The sequence below is a fragment of the Centroberyx affinis genome, unplaced genomic scaffold (assembly GCF_046629955.1).
Source record: "Centroberyx affinis isolate AG114_WGS23_722 - 3 ecotype Tasmania unplaced genomic scaffold, CSIRO-AGI_Caff_v1 ptg003252l_1, whole genome shotgun sequence".
NCBI lineage: Eukaryota > Metazoa > Chordata > Actinopteri > Beryciformes > Berycidae > Centroberyx > Centroberyx affinis.
Window position 1 is genome coordinate 575065 of NW_027281278.1, and position 14936 is coordinate 590000.

General features: G+C 44.3%; 1 protein-coding gene across 1 annotated transcript; it reads left to right on the forward strand.

Moving 5' to 3' along the window:
• The first annotated feature begins 1009 nt into the window (after nt 1-1009).
• LOC139660222 (rap1 GTPase-GDP dissociation stimulator 1-B) lies at nt 1010-5072 on the forward strand. The gene is made up of 5 exons (XM_071538307.1): nt 1010-1088; nt 2429-2536; nt 3522-3644; nt 4274-4399; nt 4600-5072. Exons 1-5 carry the CDS (start codon nt 1010-1012, stop codon nt 5070-5072), a joined length of 909 nt encoding a protein of 302 aa, XP_071394408.1.
• The last annotated feature ends 9864 nt before the right edge of the window (nt 5073-14936 follow it).

Consider the following 14936-nt stretch of genomic DNA (forward strand, 5'->3'; position numbering starts at 1 on the left):
ATCGCTGGGTAAATATCCATCATGTAGCAAGCTCTCCATACTTTTGCTGATCAGTGAGTAAAAAGAGACTGGCTGGTTTTGAATGTATAAGTGACTGCAATAGCTCTTGTTTAATTACAGGGTTCCTATGACATTTAATTTTATCATTTCCATTTCAATGAGAAGTTTTGTAGTTATAGAGTGTGCTCTTGTTGACAGTCACATTGCCCAGCCACTATTTGCATACATAATGCTGAACACTGACCCAAATCCAAATCTATTCCAGAAATTTCAGTCTCGAAAAAGTATGCCATTTTGAAAAATGTCTGGAGATGTGTAATTTGGTATGTTTCCTTTTGACAGTAGTTTATACTGTAGTCTGGAATTGGTGTGTTCAATTTAACCCTGATTATACAGCAGATTAATCAAACAGTCAACACACACACTTAGGTCAAAGCAGATGCCCACCTGTTGTTAGATATTCTAGAAGCAGAAATGCATTGTGGGGGATTTTAGGGCAGTAGGAATACACTCAGCAGAGTCAGCCAAGTGCTAATTCCCTACCTGATAACCTGAGAGGGAGAGCAAGAGAGAGGGAGGGGGAGAGAGAACAGCTTTGCAAAGGATTTGCTCTGTATTAACCCAGAGTGAGGACAGAGCCAGCTGGAGTAAGGAAAACAGGCTGGACTGACATGTACCAAAGAGTGAGAGAGCGGCAACAACTCTGTTTTTCACAAAAAGATAGGTGGTTTAGTGTGCTGCGGTGTGTACCTATAGGGGTAAGGTGAGATGCAATGTAGGGCAAACAGGAAGGGACGGGAAGAAGCAGGCTGCCTCAAGCCAAGACTGCTAATGATTACGAAGATTGGCACAAGAAGGAAGAAGTCTGCCAAGAAAAAAAAGCAAAAGGAGAATAACGGGTTAAAACATCAGTGAAAAGTGGTGCGTGTTTTGCATGAAGATGTCAAATTGAGAAGATTTTACCAGCCACTGTCCACAGACAGGACAGAGCAGGATGGGACACCCTAGTATGCCACTCACATACACATACACACGCTCGCGCTTGGACAAACGCAGATCCAGTCGGCTGCAGCCCTTCGCTTCAAATGGTGAGTGGAATGAACAGTATCAGGACTGATGAAAGATTGAAGGTTTTAGAGTGTATAGACGGTGATCAATACATGGAGCATCCTCATCTGGAGTGTTGCCATTTATATGCTTGTAATGCCTTTATTCACCCATGGAAGGTTGACTGAGCATGTACACTCTTTTTCAGCATCGTCCTGCCTCACACAGTTACACACATTCACACCTGGGAATCTCATACTGCACACTCAGCGTTACTCATTCACCTTCTCCACCCACATTTTCCCAGCTGGTCCGGGTATTCAAACTAGTGACCCTCCAGTCACAAGCCCACTTCTCTAACTTCTATTCTACCACAAGCTTCCTAATATGCCTCCTATTAATATGCGTGTGTTTTCAGTTAGTGGTGATTGCTGCAGGTTGGGAATAGAGTGACCACACTACCACTCATGTATCAGTGGCCTGTATACAAACTCATTGGAGGACTATTCAAAATAGTTTGAAAAGTGAGCTTGTGAGTGGAAGAAGGCTTGTTTGCACAGACCAACTGGGAAAATCGTAAGTGCTATCTGCTATTTAAGTGCCCTTGAGCAAGGCATTTAACCCCAGCTGCACTAATGAAGCTGGTTAGTGAACAAGTATGAGATTGTTTGGGCAGCTCAGTTATCGGTGTATGTAAATGGTGCTGGAAAAAAAAAAAAATATATATATATATATATGTTCTTAGTTAATCTTTCTGGTTATAAAATGGCTATACATGGCTTTAATAGCATGAGTACTGAGAGTCAAACTTGCATTATATGTGTGACAGTGAATGGGCCAGATACCAAACAAAGGCACCCTCCTGGATGTTATGGCGTTATTGTGGAGTTATTCCCAGCCCATCGCATAGACCAACATACACCCAGAAAAAGCTCTGGTGTTTCTCTGTCCAAACCAGAAAGAGCAGAGGTTGACATCTAGATGCTTTGCATGTAAGACTGCAAGGAATAAAGTATTTTTGTGCACATTGCAGGGATTCTTGGAAAAGACTCCCCCAGTGCCAGTGTTGAAGGCTTTTGTGTGTGGCCGAAATCAACCAGTAGCTATTCCTACTATCCTAAAATCCCCCACAATGCCTTTTAGGACGTCAGGCATTTTGGACAGTTCTAATGGAGTTCTAATGGAGTTCTAATGGAGAGTCCCAGCCCTCCTGCTTTTATACTCCCAGTATTTTCTCCTTTTGTGCATTTTCCTTGTCACATACCTGTTTTAAGAGCAGTTGTGCTTTCTTCTCTCCCATACAGCAACCACACCTGACTGTCTTTTATCTGTGCCCTCTTTTATGACTAGTTTGTCTCCATCTTCCCAATTACCTCCACAGACAATCTGAACTACGCATTAGGTGCCATCAGAGTTCTTGGTATAGAACTGATTGAAGACGAGCTCAAACCACACCTGAACACAGTGCTGACCACCATAAAGGAGAGGAGTGAGTTCATGTGCACATGTATATACACACACACACACACACACACACACACACACACACTGTATCAGCTGGACAGCATAGAAAAATATATCACAGATTTTCATGGTTTCATGGTCCTATAATCACATTTCAGGGTTATTTTTTTATATTTAAATTGTCTTAGTGTGACTTTCACTCAAAATACTCTATTTGATCTCATTTCCATTGCAAAATCTTGACAATTCTGCTGCAATGTGCAATTTATGTATTTATGTGTGTCTCCATACCAGTATATGTTAAAATACAGCGTACCTCCAACCCCTAGGCAGCTATATGATAACTTCTCATTCCCTCGCATAATCTTGACATAAGTAATAAAAACAGTAGCAAAATACCATCAGTGATGGATGGGGTGCCGAGGGTTGAAAGGTAGGGAAGGGATCAGGTGTGTGACAATTATAAGTCCTTGGTAGACGCTAAGCTGTATTTGTGTCGGCTAGTAAGAGCATAGAGGGATAGAGAGGCAGGAGAAGGAGGAGGGGGGGTCAGAGAGATCAAGTAGAGACCAATCAATGCTTAAAAACACTTAAAGATACACCACAGTACACAAAGATTAAAGGGCCAAATGATCATGTCCAATCAAAAACAACCAGGCCTACTAAACTACTACTGCTACAGCTTGTGATACATACACGCAACATCTTTCAATCAAAGATTTTCTTTGATTTTGGCCTGATAAGATACTACCATGTTAATACTCTTTGTGTACTGAGAACATATTCACGGACAAGTGTTGAGTGTCCAACTCTGGAAAATATTCAGTCATCCTCATTACTTAATTACTCATTATAAATAGTCTATTATCATGATATGCACTTATAGGGTGTATATAATCATAATAAATACCCATTACCCATTGTGCATTTGTGTGCATGTGGTGCATAATGGCTACAATGGCTTCAGTGTTCAGTGTTGTTTATACATGTGTAATTCATTTTGTGTCCAGAGAAAGGCGCTGCTGAGCAGGTGCTGATCAGTGGGATCCTGCCCATTCTGGCCCTGTCTCTGAGGACCAGAGGGAAACTCACTCTGCTGACTGCAAAACTAGTGGCTGAACTAGCCAAAGAGTGTAAGTCATTGACCTGTAAACAGATAAATGTTGAGTTAGGGAGCAGACAAGCGCACACACACACACACACACACACACACACACACAAAACCCACTGTGTAGCATCTATGTGGAACTTTATTCATTGCGGTATTCAGAAATTGAAGCATAACTCCATCCATTTTTGACCTGGACACTACTTTCCCATCTTTTACCACCATACCGATCAATTCTGACTCACTCCAGAATCAACCCCAAAAGCACCCAAAGCATGTCTTTTTCAACACATTGATTGTGCACACCCAAGCAAGATGTAAGGAGCTCTAGTGAAGCAATTGACAAGAGTTTGGCCAGAATCAATTGGCATGATGGAAAAATATGGGAGAATAGCATCCAGGTGGTCATAAATGGAGTCATGCTTTAACTGTTGGAAATAGTAGAACCCTGCTTTGTACATTTGTTATGGAAGTGTTGTGACATCAATCATCCCTGCCTGGTTCAGCTGCCGAAGCCCCAGGCCTTTGGCGCTCTGAGCTGCTTCAGGACTTCATTTCCAGTTGGCTCCCCTCCAATTTAAACCCCGCTGACACTTTGACTCTTCACTGCTGTGGTTCCACGTTCATTCACTGAATTTCTCTGTGTCTTGTTAGCTGTGGTTCGTAAAGGGTTTGGCGAAGCAGGCTTGGTGACGGCTCTGCTGTTTGTGCTGACCCGCGCGGACCAAGAGGTGCTGCTTCATGCTGCGCGGGCCATCTCACGCATGTCCTATAACAGCTGTAAGTGAAGTAAACCTATACTAGCTCCTGAGGAGTTATAGACATGGACTGCTGGTTCTCCTAGCTCATGTTATGTTGGAGCTCATGTCATGTGAAGGTGCTGTAGGTTTGTAACATTTTGACAGCGATGTATTGATATTTAAAAATTCTCTCTCTCTTAAAAATTTCTCTGCCTTTCTGTCTCTTACTGTCTCTTTCAGCGATTCAGCAGGAACAGCTACTACGTCAGGGCGCGGTGCCTCGCCTTGTCGCCATCCTGCTCCGTTTCCCTGACAACGAGGCCCTGGAGGAGGTGTGCCTGCTGGCCCTCTGTAACCTCAGTGACATGGGGGAGGCGGAGGAGGCGGGGATGGTGTGGGAGAGGGGCGTCTCCGTAAGGCCGGGGGAGACGGTGTTTCACGGCATCTCCCCTCACACCTGCGGTTTCGGCTCCTCGGTGACTCTGGTGCGCGTGTCCCAGTGGGCGCCGGGCCAGTACGCCGTCAGCATCGAGGTTTTCCAGCGCTGCTCCTCCTCTTTCTGGAACCTTCACGGGAACAAGCGGACTGTTCGCTGCTTCCCGCTCGCCGGCCTGGGCGGCTGTTCCAATCTGTACAAGGTAGTCAAGCACTCTGCGAGGACTGTTCCTCGGACCCAGAGTCTGAGGACTCGGGTGTTCCACACTTTACTCTGACAGCTAAGGACTGCAAACATGGCGGCCTGCCGGACTACAAACAGGAGAACTCTTGGGGTGGTTACACAAGTCTTTCTTGAGGTAGTTTGGAGTTTGCAAACACTTTGAGACCCTCTGCTGAGGCCAAGAATGCAGGGGACTTGATTTCAGGGCCCAACTGAAGAACCCTGGGTGGGGACATGAGCAAGGTGTGCACAACAGCTGCATATTAATCTGCTCCGTCTATAGGCGTGTTGATAAACATCCTTGACTGAGGGGCGAGCCTTTGGCCAGCATGGATCTTCAATAGGCAGACCAAAACATGCCAATCATAAATATGCATCAAAGGGTCAGGGGAAGTTATAAATATTCATTGTTGAGGTTACATATCATGGATACACAGGCACAAGTGGAAATTTACAACCACATGCTTAAGATCAAACACACACACCACTAGCAGTTCACATCAGAGCACTCAGCTGTTATGGAATCTTATGCCGAACACAGTGTTGCATTTGGTTTGTTTTGTATGATATGTGAATCAGGGATGTGATAGGGAACACAAAAAAGCATAACAACTGCTAATATCCCACTAGAAATAAATGATCTAAGAACCTGAAATCCTGATAAAAGGAATGGTAAAATTATGTCCTTGGTGATAGTATGTGATCAGCTATTCAGCTATTCATACACATACGTACATACATAAGTGCTGATTTATCTTGAAATTATGCCATTGTGAATTTCTATCCAAGGCAGCAATATCAATCATGTTCTTTTTTACATGATAAGTCTAACATATTGTTTTGATTATAGCATATTTGATTATAACATACGTTTCTGATTGTTTTATTTTGGCATCTTGGATATTCCCATTAAATAATAAAACTTGACCTTTAGTGTGTGTATGTTTGTTTACAAGGGGGCAAACAAAGTAACAGAAACACCTAACAATATATTAATATCACCTACCTACGGCAAGCCTTTGCATCTAGATTTAGACCTCTTTGGTATGCTGTCATACAAATACTCAACTGTGTTTAATGAGATATTGGATCTTTCTTCAAGAAAGAAAACCTCCAGTTCTGTGAGGATGAAGGAGCCGGAAATTTAGCCTACTTCCCGTAAATGTTCGGTGTTTAGATCAATGTTTAGATTGGGGAGGCCATGGAAGACGCTGAACAACTCTTGAATTTGTTTAGCATCTTGGAATATTTGAACACCAAGAGGGATCTTGTCATGTAAAATGGTCTCATATTCCTTGGTTATTATACAACCATACAGAGCAAATAATTGGACCTACCGTAATGACTCCTACAAGATGGCTTCCAGTACCATTATAGATCCACGACCATGTTTAACAGTTGGCAACATTGTCGGTTAAAAGCATCCTTCTCCAAACATAAACCCATCTGGATGTAGGAAAAAGGATAAAAGCTCTGCTCTGGTCATTTCTGCGACAGTAGTTCTGTGATGTTCAGCAGCTATCCTGTAAAGTGTCAGTCTCATCTGTTTCGTGAGCTTCGATATGTGACTACTGGTTCTCTTTGCCAGTGCAGTTTGGCTGTGTTTGTCTTGTCCTGATGTTCGAGACTGTTCCCCTTGCCACATTAAATAATTGTGCGTTTTTTGTGGCCGATGCACTTGCAGTTCAGGCCGCTGTGGAACTCTGAGTTGCCTCATGTTGCTTTGAAAACACACGTATAAAAGTGCTGATTGTCAGACCTCTATTAAAGCTGACACATGCTGCTAATTTGCATTCAATTATATGACTGGTCTGTGTATGCTGCCTTTGTAAGTGTGATTCACTTACTTCAAAGTAAGAGAGTCCTCTATTCATGTAGTGTTTCCTTTATTTTGTTCAACAGCGTGTACACTGTTTGTGTGTGTGTGTGTGTGTGTGTGTGTGTGTGTGTGTGTGTGTGTGTGTTAGCCTTACACGGTTTACTCTGGGTCATCTACCAAATTGCTGCTTTCATTTTGTAAAGACCACAGAGGGAGGACACAGTACAGCACTGCATACAGTATCTGCACTTTGAACTCACAGTGAACAGAATGGATTTAGAAAGGCAGAGAATTTGGAAAATTACAGTCTGACTACTTCATTTTCATGGGTGATAGCTTGGTCTATTTCAACATTTCAACCCCCTCCCACCAAAACCATGAAAACATTTCTCGAGAAACCAAACTTCCTGAGAGCCACAGGTACAGAAACCGTCCTGCTGTGACATGTCAGTGTGTTCGCAGGTTGAAAATAACTCGCTGCCACTGTCACTCCAGTCACCTCAACCTCTATATCTGGCTGGTTACTGTGTTCCAGTGTAGAGGTGGAAGTTTGAGTTATGGCAGTGAAGATAGTCTGGGTAAGGTGAAGGAGCCACTAGCTATTCCCTGTGGACGCTGCTGTATGGAATGTGTTAGTGTGTGCAGGAGGGCATTTGACCCCGGCTCTGCTCTGGTCTCTAACATTATGTTTTCTAAGCTGGTGGATCCAAGCTGCAATGAGTTGTCAGACGTTCCTGGAGAGAGTCTGTGAGGAAGAGATGGAGCTGAGGGAGATCCAGATAGTTTTCTTTTAGGGAGGCCTAGGAGGATGGGCGCAGACTCAAATCACACCTTTCCTCACCTCTTTCGTTCCCTTAATGGGGTGGAAAGGTAGCCTAGTGCTCAGAGAGAAGGTCCTACAACTGGAAGGTCAAAAGTTTGATCTCCCTAACAGCCATGTGTCCTTGAGCAAGTCACTGAACCATGACCGGTTCACTTGTTCTATGTTGCAGTGGATAAGAACATCATCTTTCAATGACTGAAAGTGCACAAAAAAAATGCAAAAATCACTTCACTCCTCTGTGAGAAAATGTCTTTTCTTCTCTCTCATTCTGTTTCAGCCTTTTCAGCGCTCAGCACAGGCAGAGGTGGACCGGCTGCCTTTCTTCCTTTCTGAACTCAATTACCAGAGGTGAACACTAGATGGCATGCATGTGCTTTGTAGAAAACGTATATAGAGCCCAATATAAAATGAAATGTACAAATCAATTTGTGACGATGTACATGTGGCCGTACATGCAGACTGCATTACTTGATCATGATTAGCTGTGTGACCGCACATCTCAATGATTATGCTCAGATATTTACACAGATTTAATTGGTTTGCTTTACTGTGCCCATCTGAGGAGTTGTGTCTTTGTGATGGTGTATAAGTCAAATTGAGCACTTGCCCTTTGACTATAATTACATTTAATACAAATGCCAACAAAAAATAGACCGAAGTGCCCTACCCCCCCCCCCCCCTCAATCTTTTCCCCATCTCTCTTACTCTAATTACCCCTCTTATTGGTTCCATCCTGCTCCGGGCGTCTAAACGCAGGGGCACGTCTTCTAATCAATCCCAACTTTATTACTCTGGGAGCCACTTAAATATTTGATGTGATAGAGATGAGGCTTTGGAATTATTTACAGGTAGATAGAGGTGCACGTGTACACTTTACTGACTCGATTGTCCCCTGGTGGAAAATTGGTTTGCCGTGCATTTGTTTAAGGCAGTACAAAAATATGCATACCCACAGTACATAACAATACAGCATTATAAATAGACCATAGTCATCAACACATTCTCATTACATCGGATAATGGCTGCAACAGTGCCTGCTGAAATCAGACCAGAACCTGCTGGCTCAAAAATGTATTAAATGAAAATAGCCATTTGTCTAGGACAGCGAGGGCCTGCTGGGATGAAAAAGCATCTGGTCTGGTCAGGTTATTCCTGTGAGTCAGGGCCCCGGACCAGCAACCAGAGGTGAGGAGCTCGAACTTGTTAAAAAGGAGGTAATAGCTTGCGTCAGAGAGGATTTTATCTGCTGTCAGCTCCAGTACCTTTCCCACTGGGGAGGACAGTCCTCTCAGCATGCGTTTTTTTCTCTTTTGGGCAGTGGGATCACCAAACTTTCTAATTATACAAAAGCGTTAACCTGTTCTCGTTAAAAGCCTTTTAAAGCATGAAGAGGTATTTAGAGTCAACCTTAAACAGGGCAAGAATATCAAGGAAATATACTATATTACTATTCTACTATACTACTATTCTTTTTATGTAGAGGGCTACTGCTGCGTTCTGTGAAATAACTGCCACACACACACACACACAGACACACACACGCACACACACACACACAAGCACATGCATGCAAGAACACATGATTCCTCAGACACATGACGTGTATAATCAATAGCTCCACTTCCGCTGGGTAATAGGAGACACACGCATTGTGCACATATTACTTTTAATATTAGACTTATTAATAATGCATGATGAACTTTGCATTACATGCCCCCAAACCCAGATGACACATGGATGCAGACTGTTTTATTACTTGTCTTGGCAAATGAGTCATTTAAACTTTAATACACTGGTTGCCTTCTACAGAAACAACACCATGTAATTGCATTAGGATTTCATGGTGCTGCGATTCTAATTACTGCTTTCGTCATTTCTCTGTTGTGGCCTTAGTTCATCTCAGCCTGCAGCCTCTTCAGGGTTAGACAACAATGCATGAGACCCCCCTCGTTGACTCTCCACCCCACACACACACACACACACACGCACACGCACACACACACATACAAGCACACACAAACAGAACACGCACGGGAGGTGTCATTGCCCCGGACAGTTAATGTAATCGCATTGATGGATCCTTCCTCAGGGGTTTTGCTTCTTGTCTCTAAATATAACAGGCTTGATTGTCAAGGAGGTGCGATGATGGACCCCTGACTGGCTGCCTCTCTGACACCCTGCTGTCTGCACAGCGGACTGACTTCTCCCATATGCGCTCCTGCGACAGGTCTATGACAACTCTCGTCAGCAGGGACTAAGGATTGGCCATACCAATCAATGTTTCTGTCAAGTGCCACTGAGTTTCAAAGAGACCTACTGCACAGTGCTGTGTGCCATTCTTTCACACAGATATGGGGGCGGCGGCAGCCTCGAGGGTGGAGAGATGAGCTTGTGAGCAGAGGGTCATGAGTTCAAATCCCAAGGTTGGGTGGGGAAATGTGGGTGAGAAGTGAATGCGTTCCCCTCCCTCAACAGCTACTGCTTTTGAGCAAGGCACTTAAAGGAAAACTCCATCATTGGATAGTCTTACACTGTTAGATATCATCAATTTATATTGTTCACTGCATTCCATGAGTTATTTTGTTGCATTCAGCTGTAGTGAGTCACGCCCCTTACTCAAAACACAACATGTCTTGTGGCTGCATTGTATTCTGGTCTATTGAGGCTATGTCAGGTAAGTCTAGCCCTTGCTCTTTGAGGGGCTGACACAAAAATGTTTACCGTTGATGTTTTAGATAGTTGAACATTTTTTCTATCAAAGTCCATTCATTTGAAATATCACGACGAGACATCACATCACATCTACATTTGGCCAGTTATCTGCAGAAATAAGAAACGTACGCTACCAAACAACTAAATGGACCCAAGGTACATTCGCAATAGCTTTTTGTTAACGATGATAGAGTGGTTTAGGTTGGATTTTGCCTTTAACCTCTAACAGTGCAGTGGCTCGGGGGCCAGCAGTAGAAGACTGGCACAATGATGAAGAAGAAGTAGAGGAGGAACAAAATCATGATGATGATCACCAGAACAAAAATGAAGACGACAACCATGATGATGACGATCGTGAGGATGGCAGACTTTGCTGAATGCTCACACACCTGTGGTTGCCCCGTCACACAGTGCCACTGTACCAGGTTATGACGAGCAGATGTTAAACTCAACACCAAACACCAAAGAGCCAGCCGTGTCCCAGACAGGCTATTTTTACCCAGGGATGTCAGCGAGCTGAATGGTCGGTTCAAACACCGACTTCTTCACTTCTATTTCTGTACCGACATCACAAGCAAACATGGCACAGATGTAGCTCTCTCCTGCTGCTCTGAGCGACAGAATAAGGCTAATACTGGAACAGGCAACAACAACCAAGACTAAACACCGAGGCTGCGCTTCAGGCGTGTGTGTGTGTGTGTGTGTGTGTGTGTGCGTCTGTGGGGCAGGTGGATAGTGGACCACCTTTGCTGAGGCCATCTGTCCTGGCCTATTACGTCCATCACAGGAGGGCCTTTCCGCACACACACACAAACACACACACACACACACACACACACAGCCCCACTGAAGGCTCACGCTGCCTCTTTGATGTGGAGTATAGACGGTGTCAGAAGGGACCGCGCACCATTAATCGAGGGGTTTTGTTTTCACACATGGCGTTTTGTTTAATGACTGTTTTGAGGGAATATTGCATCTTGACATTATCAGCAGGAGAAAGTGGGAACATGGCGGAGGAGCGGAGGGAAGGGCAGAGCGGTGGCGCACGGCGATGACACGGCAGATGGTTGATTGGAGATTATCTCCGTGGGAGGAAACACCAGGAAGCCAATTAGGGGAGGGGACAGTGACGCGCAGACGGCCGGAAGACCAATCAAAATTCTTCATACTTGGTCATGTACTTCAGACTCCGGTTCCTGTAGTTTTCATCTGTAAATCTTCAGATTTTGGGGACAGAATTGTTTATTGGCTGAAATAAGTGAGTAAACCCTCACACTCTCTCATGAATACAAAAAAGGGCTAACTAAATCATGCACATTTGTGATGAAATTGCTTTAGTGACATTATTCGATATTCTGTGTTGTAATGTTTGTCTATGGGGTATTCTACTTTGTTGGGACTTTTATGATCGAAATTTTTGAGGAAATGTTGAAATTGTTGAAAAAATTTGAAAAATTTGAAAATAGAGAAAGGACCACGCCTCCCATCTCCATAGTACGTGTTTGTGTGTGTGTGTGTGTGTGTGTGTGTGTGTGTGTGTGTGTATGTGTGTGTGTGTGTGTGTGTGTGTGTGTGTGTGTGAATATGCATGCATATGTGCGCACTGCTGCTCTACACTCCGTGGTGGCCAACCTGTCGAGGTGCGCAGCGAGTTCTGTGGGCTCTGAGCGGCAGATTTAATGAGCAGTTTTAAGAGCTGATTATAACTGAGGCCTCTGAGACATTTGTTTAATCAATGATAACATGACAGGAGAGAGGGATCGGGGAGGGGGAATGGGGGCAAAAAAGAGAGAAAGAGAGGGAGGAAAAACAGGAATACAGACAGACGGTTACAGACAGAGAGACACAGACAGAGAGTGAGACAGAGAATGTAAGGTAAGAGTCACACACAAAGCAATAAAGGAGTAGAGATACCAGCAGACAGACAGATATGAAATACAGTAATAAGGTTGACAAAACACATCAAAATGGTCCTTGAACTGTCTTCTTCACCCTCTCCTGTTTGCTGTCGGTTTCCACTCTTCTGTCTCGTCTCATTGTCCTCCCTTCTGCGCCTGCCTGCTATTCCTCCCAGCCTGTGGGCATCTGTGTTGCCGTCATCCTGTTGAATAGTGATGACAATGTTAGTAGGCAGTGCCATCGCTTCCTCTCAAAATGACTACAGCTCGTCTGACAGGCAGCGCCTTGGACAACTTCCTCTCCCTCAGGACCCCGGCGCACAACTTGAGCAAAAAACACTGTAAAACACACACATATATGCATGTATACAGGTGCGCATAGTACATGCTTGCACACATGTACGCATAGGTACACACAAACACACACACATATACACACACTGTGAGGAAACAGCCCACGGCAAGCCGCACACACCTGGGTTGAGGCACGTCTCACACTTTTTGGAAGTATCAAGGCCTCGCTGATACCAAATGACTCAACAGGAGTCCAGAGCTCAGACCAGAGGCTCTTAAACACACACAGTAAACTCTCTCTCTCCATTTCATTTAAACTGAAGGATCCTTCATGTGAATGGTGCAGAATACAAATGCTGCTCCGACTCACGGTTGAACTGCCTTGAGCCCAAACAAGAAAGGGGAACATCATCGAGGTGTAAAAGCGGGAAAAAAACAAAGCGATACAACGGCGGCGTGCCGAATCCAGCAGGCCAATTAGTTTCAACGTGGAGGAAACACGGCATGTCAGTGAACGCATGAGAGGGGCAGATGAAGAGAGAGAAATAGAGAGAGAGAGAGAGAGAGAGAGAGAGAGAGAAGAGTTTATGCTAATGTGTGTCTCAGTGTTGCTTCTTGTCCTGGATATCCTAAGCCTGGAGGACGCACACCTGAAACAGAGAACCAGACACGCATGACCCCTAGAGAAACACTTGCTCTGACATTGAGCTGATTGACTGCTCTCTGGCAAAGCATATGCAAATTTATTTAACAGGGTTAAACTTTTTCACGGTTCAAGGTTCAACTTTATTTTGGGCCAAATTGGGCAATTAGCTTTGCTAAAAAGCTAAAAAAAAAAAACCACACATGACATAGGGTATAGAGGGAAAAGCCAACAATGTTAAATAATACAGAGGGCACTGAATGCAAAATCAGAATCATCCAATTATACACAGATTTGACCTATAGGGCAATATGACAACATTTGCCCTCGCATTTGCACAAGAATCATAAACAACAATATTCCGCTATTTTATTCAAACCACTCCACATCACCATTAACATTGAAAATCACACCGCTGTGAAACAGGAACTTGTTTTATGAAAATGAATCATATTAAAGAATAATTTCCTAACAGCCAAATGACACAACAATGCTGCCAAAGAAGAACCCATCTGTGTTGAAGCCTGCATTATCATAACTCCCAGTCAAAGAGTGACTGGTTGAGGTTTGACTGATTGAGGCCAGGCAGAGCCCTGCTCTTCGGCATCCCTCCCAAGCCTAATTAAGATACTTGGTTGATTACACACTTGCCTGATTAGGCAGTTCATTAGGTCTGCTCAAGGTGAGAGCTTTCACACCGGCTGAAGAGGTTCCTGGATATCAGCGAACGACGCTGCGTGGATATGAGACTAATGGAGCTTAATGGAGCACATTTTCAGCCTTTGATTCCTCCCTCTCTTACAAACATCCTCAGCAAGTATAGATGCTTCCTAATCATCCAAAGCAGCTCAGCCTCCACTTGCGGGCTTTTGAGACTTTTTTCCCCTGCTGTCTCCATCTTCCATCTCTCCTCAGATTGAAAAACAAAGCTGCCAGGCTTCCCCCTGTCTCTCCCCTCCTCCTCCTCCTCCTCTTCCTCCTCTCCCCTCATTTCTTCTCGTCTCGTCTGATCTGTCAGCGAGTGTCTCCCAGTCATCACTCTTTCTGACAGACGGACTTTCTCCGAGTCGTCAGTCACTCCACCGCCTCTCCGCCGCCGTCATCTCAGCCGGCAGGGACAACCCCCCGCAACAGCGCCGTCGCACCGCAAATCAAGGGAGAGCTCCTTGTCTCCTGAAACGGGGGGCGGGGAAGCATGGGAAGCGTATCTGTCCGGTGATTAAGGAGCCTCTCTTCTCATGTGGTCATTAACATCGTTATCACACCGGTGGTTGTAAAGCGGATTTTAATGGTCTGGATGAGGTTTGACCTTGGAGGTGGAGAATGTATTTCTGCTCTAATCAGGTGTGATACAGCTCCTCCTCAGTTATGCTCCTCAGACTGTCCGTAGATATACAGGTATAGGCATTATAATGTGATTAGCATCGCCAGATTTACATCTAAAGCTGGACATTTGAAATTAAAGTAAAGATTGCTCAAATGTTCAATAGAATCAGCAGATAATTAATGCATACATGCCATTGTTCAAGGACATGGATAAAGCTGATTTTCCTAACTTTGAAGCCGCCTAACCTTAAGTTAAGTTCAGTCAAGAGTTAAAACCCTGAATCACAGCCAAAAAGCTACAAAACGAAGCTCAGAACAAGAACAAGACCGGAGACTATCTGAAGGGAAAGATTGACACAGAAGAGTAAAACACTGACACACGGAGTTGACTGGCAGAGACAAGA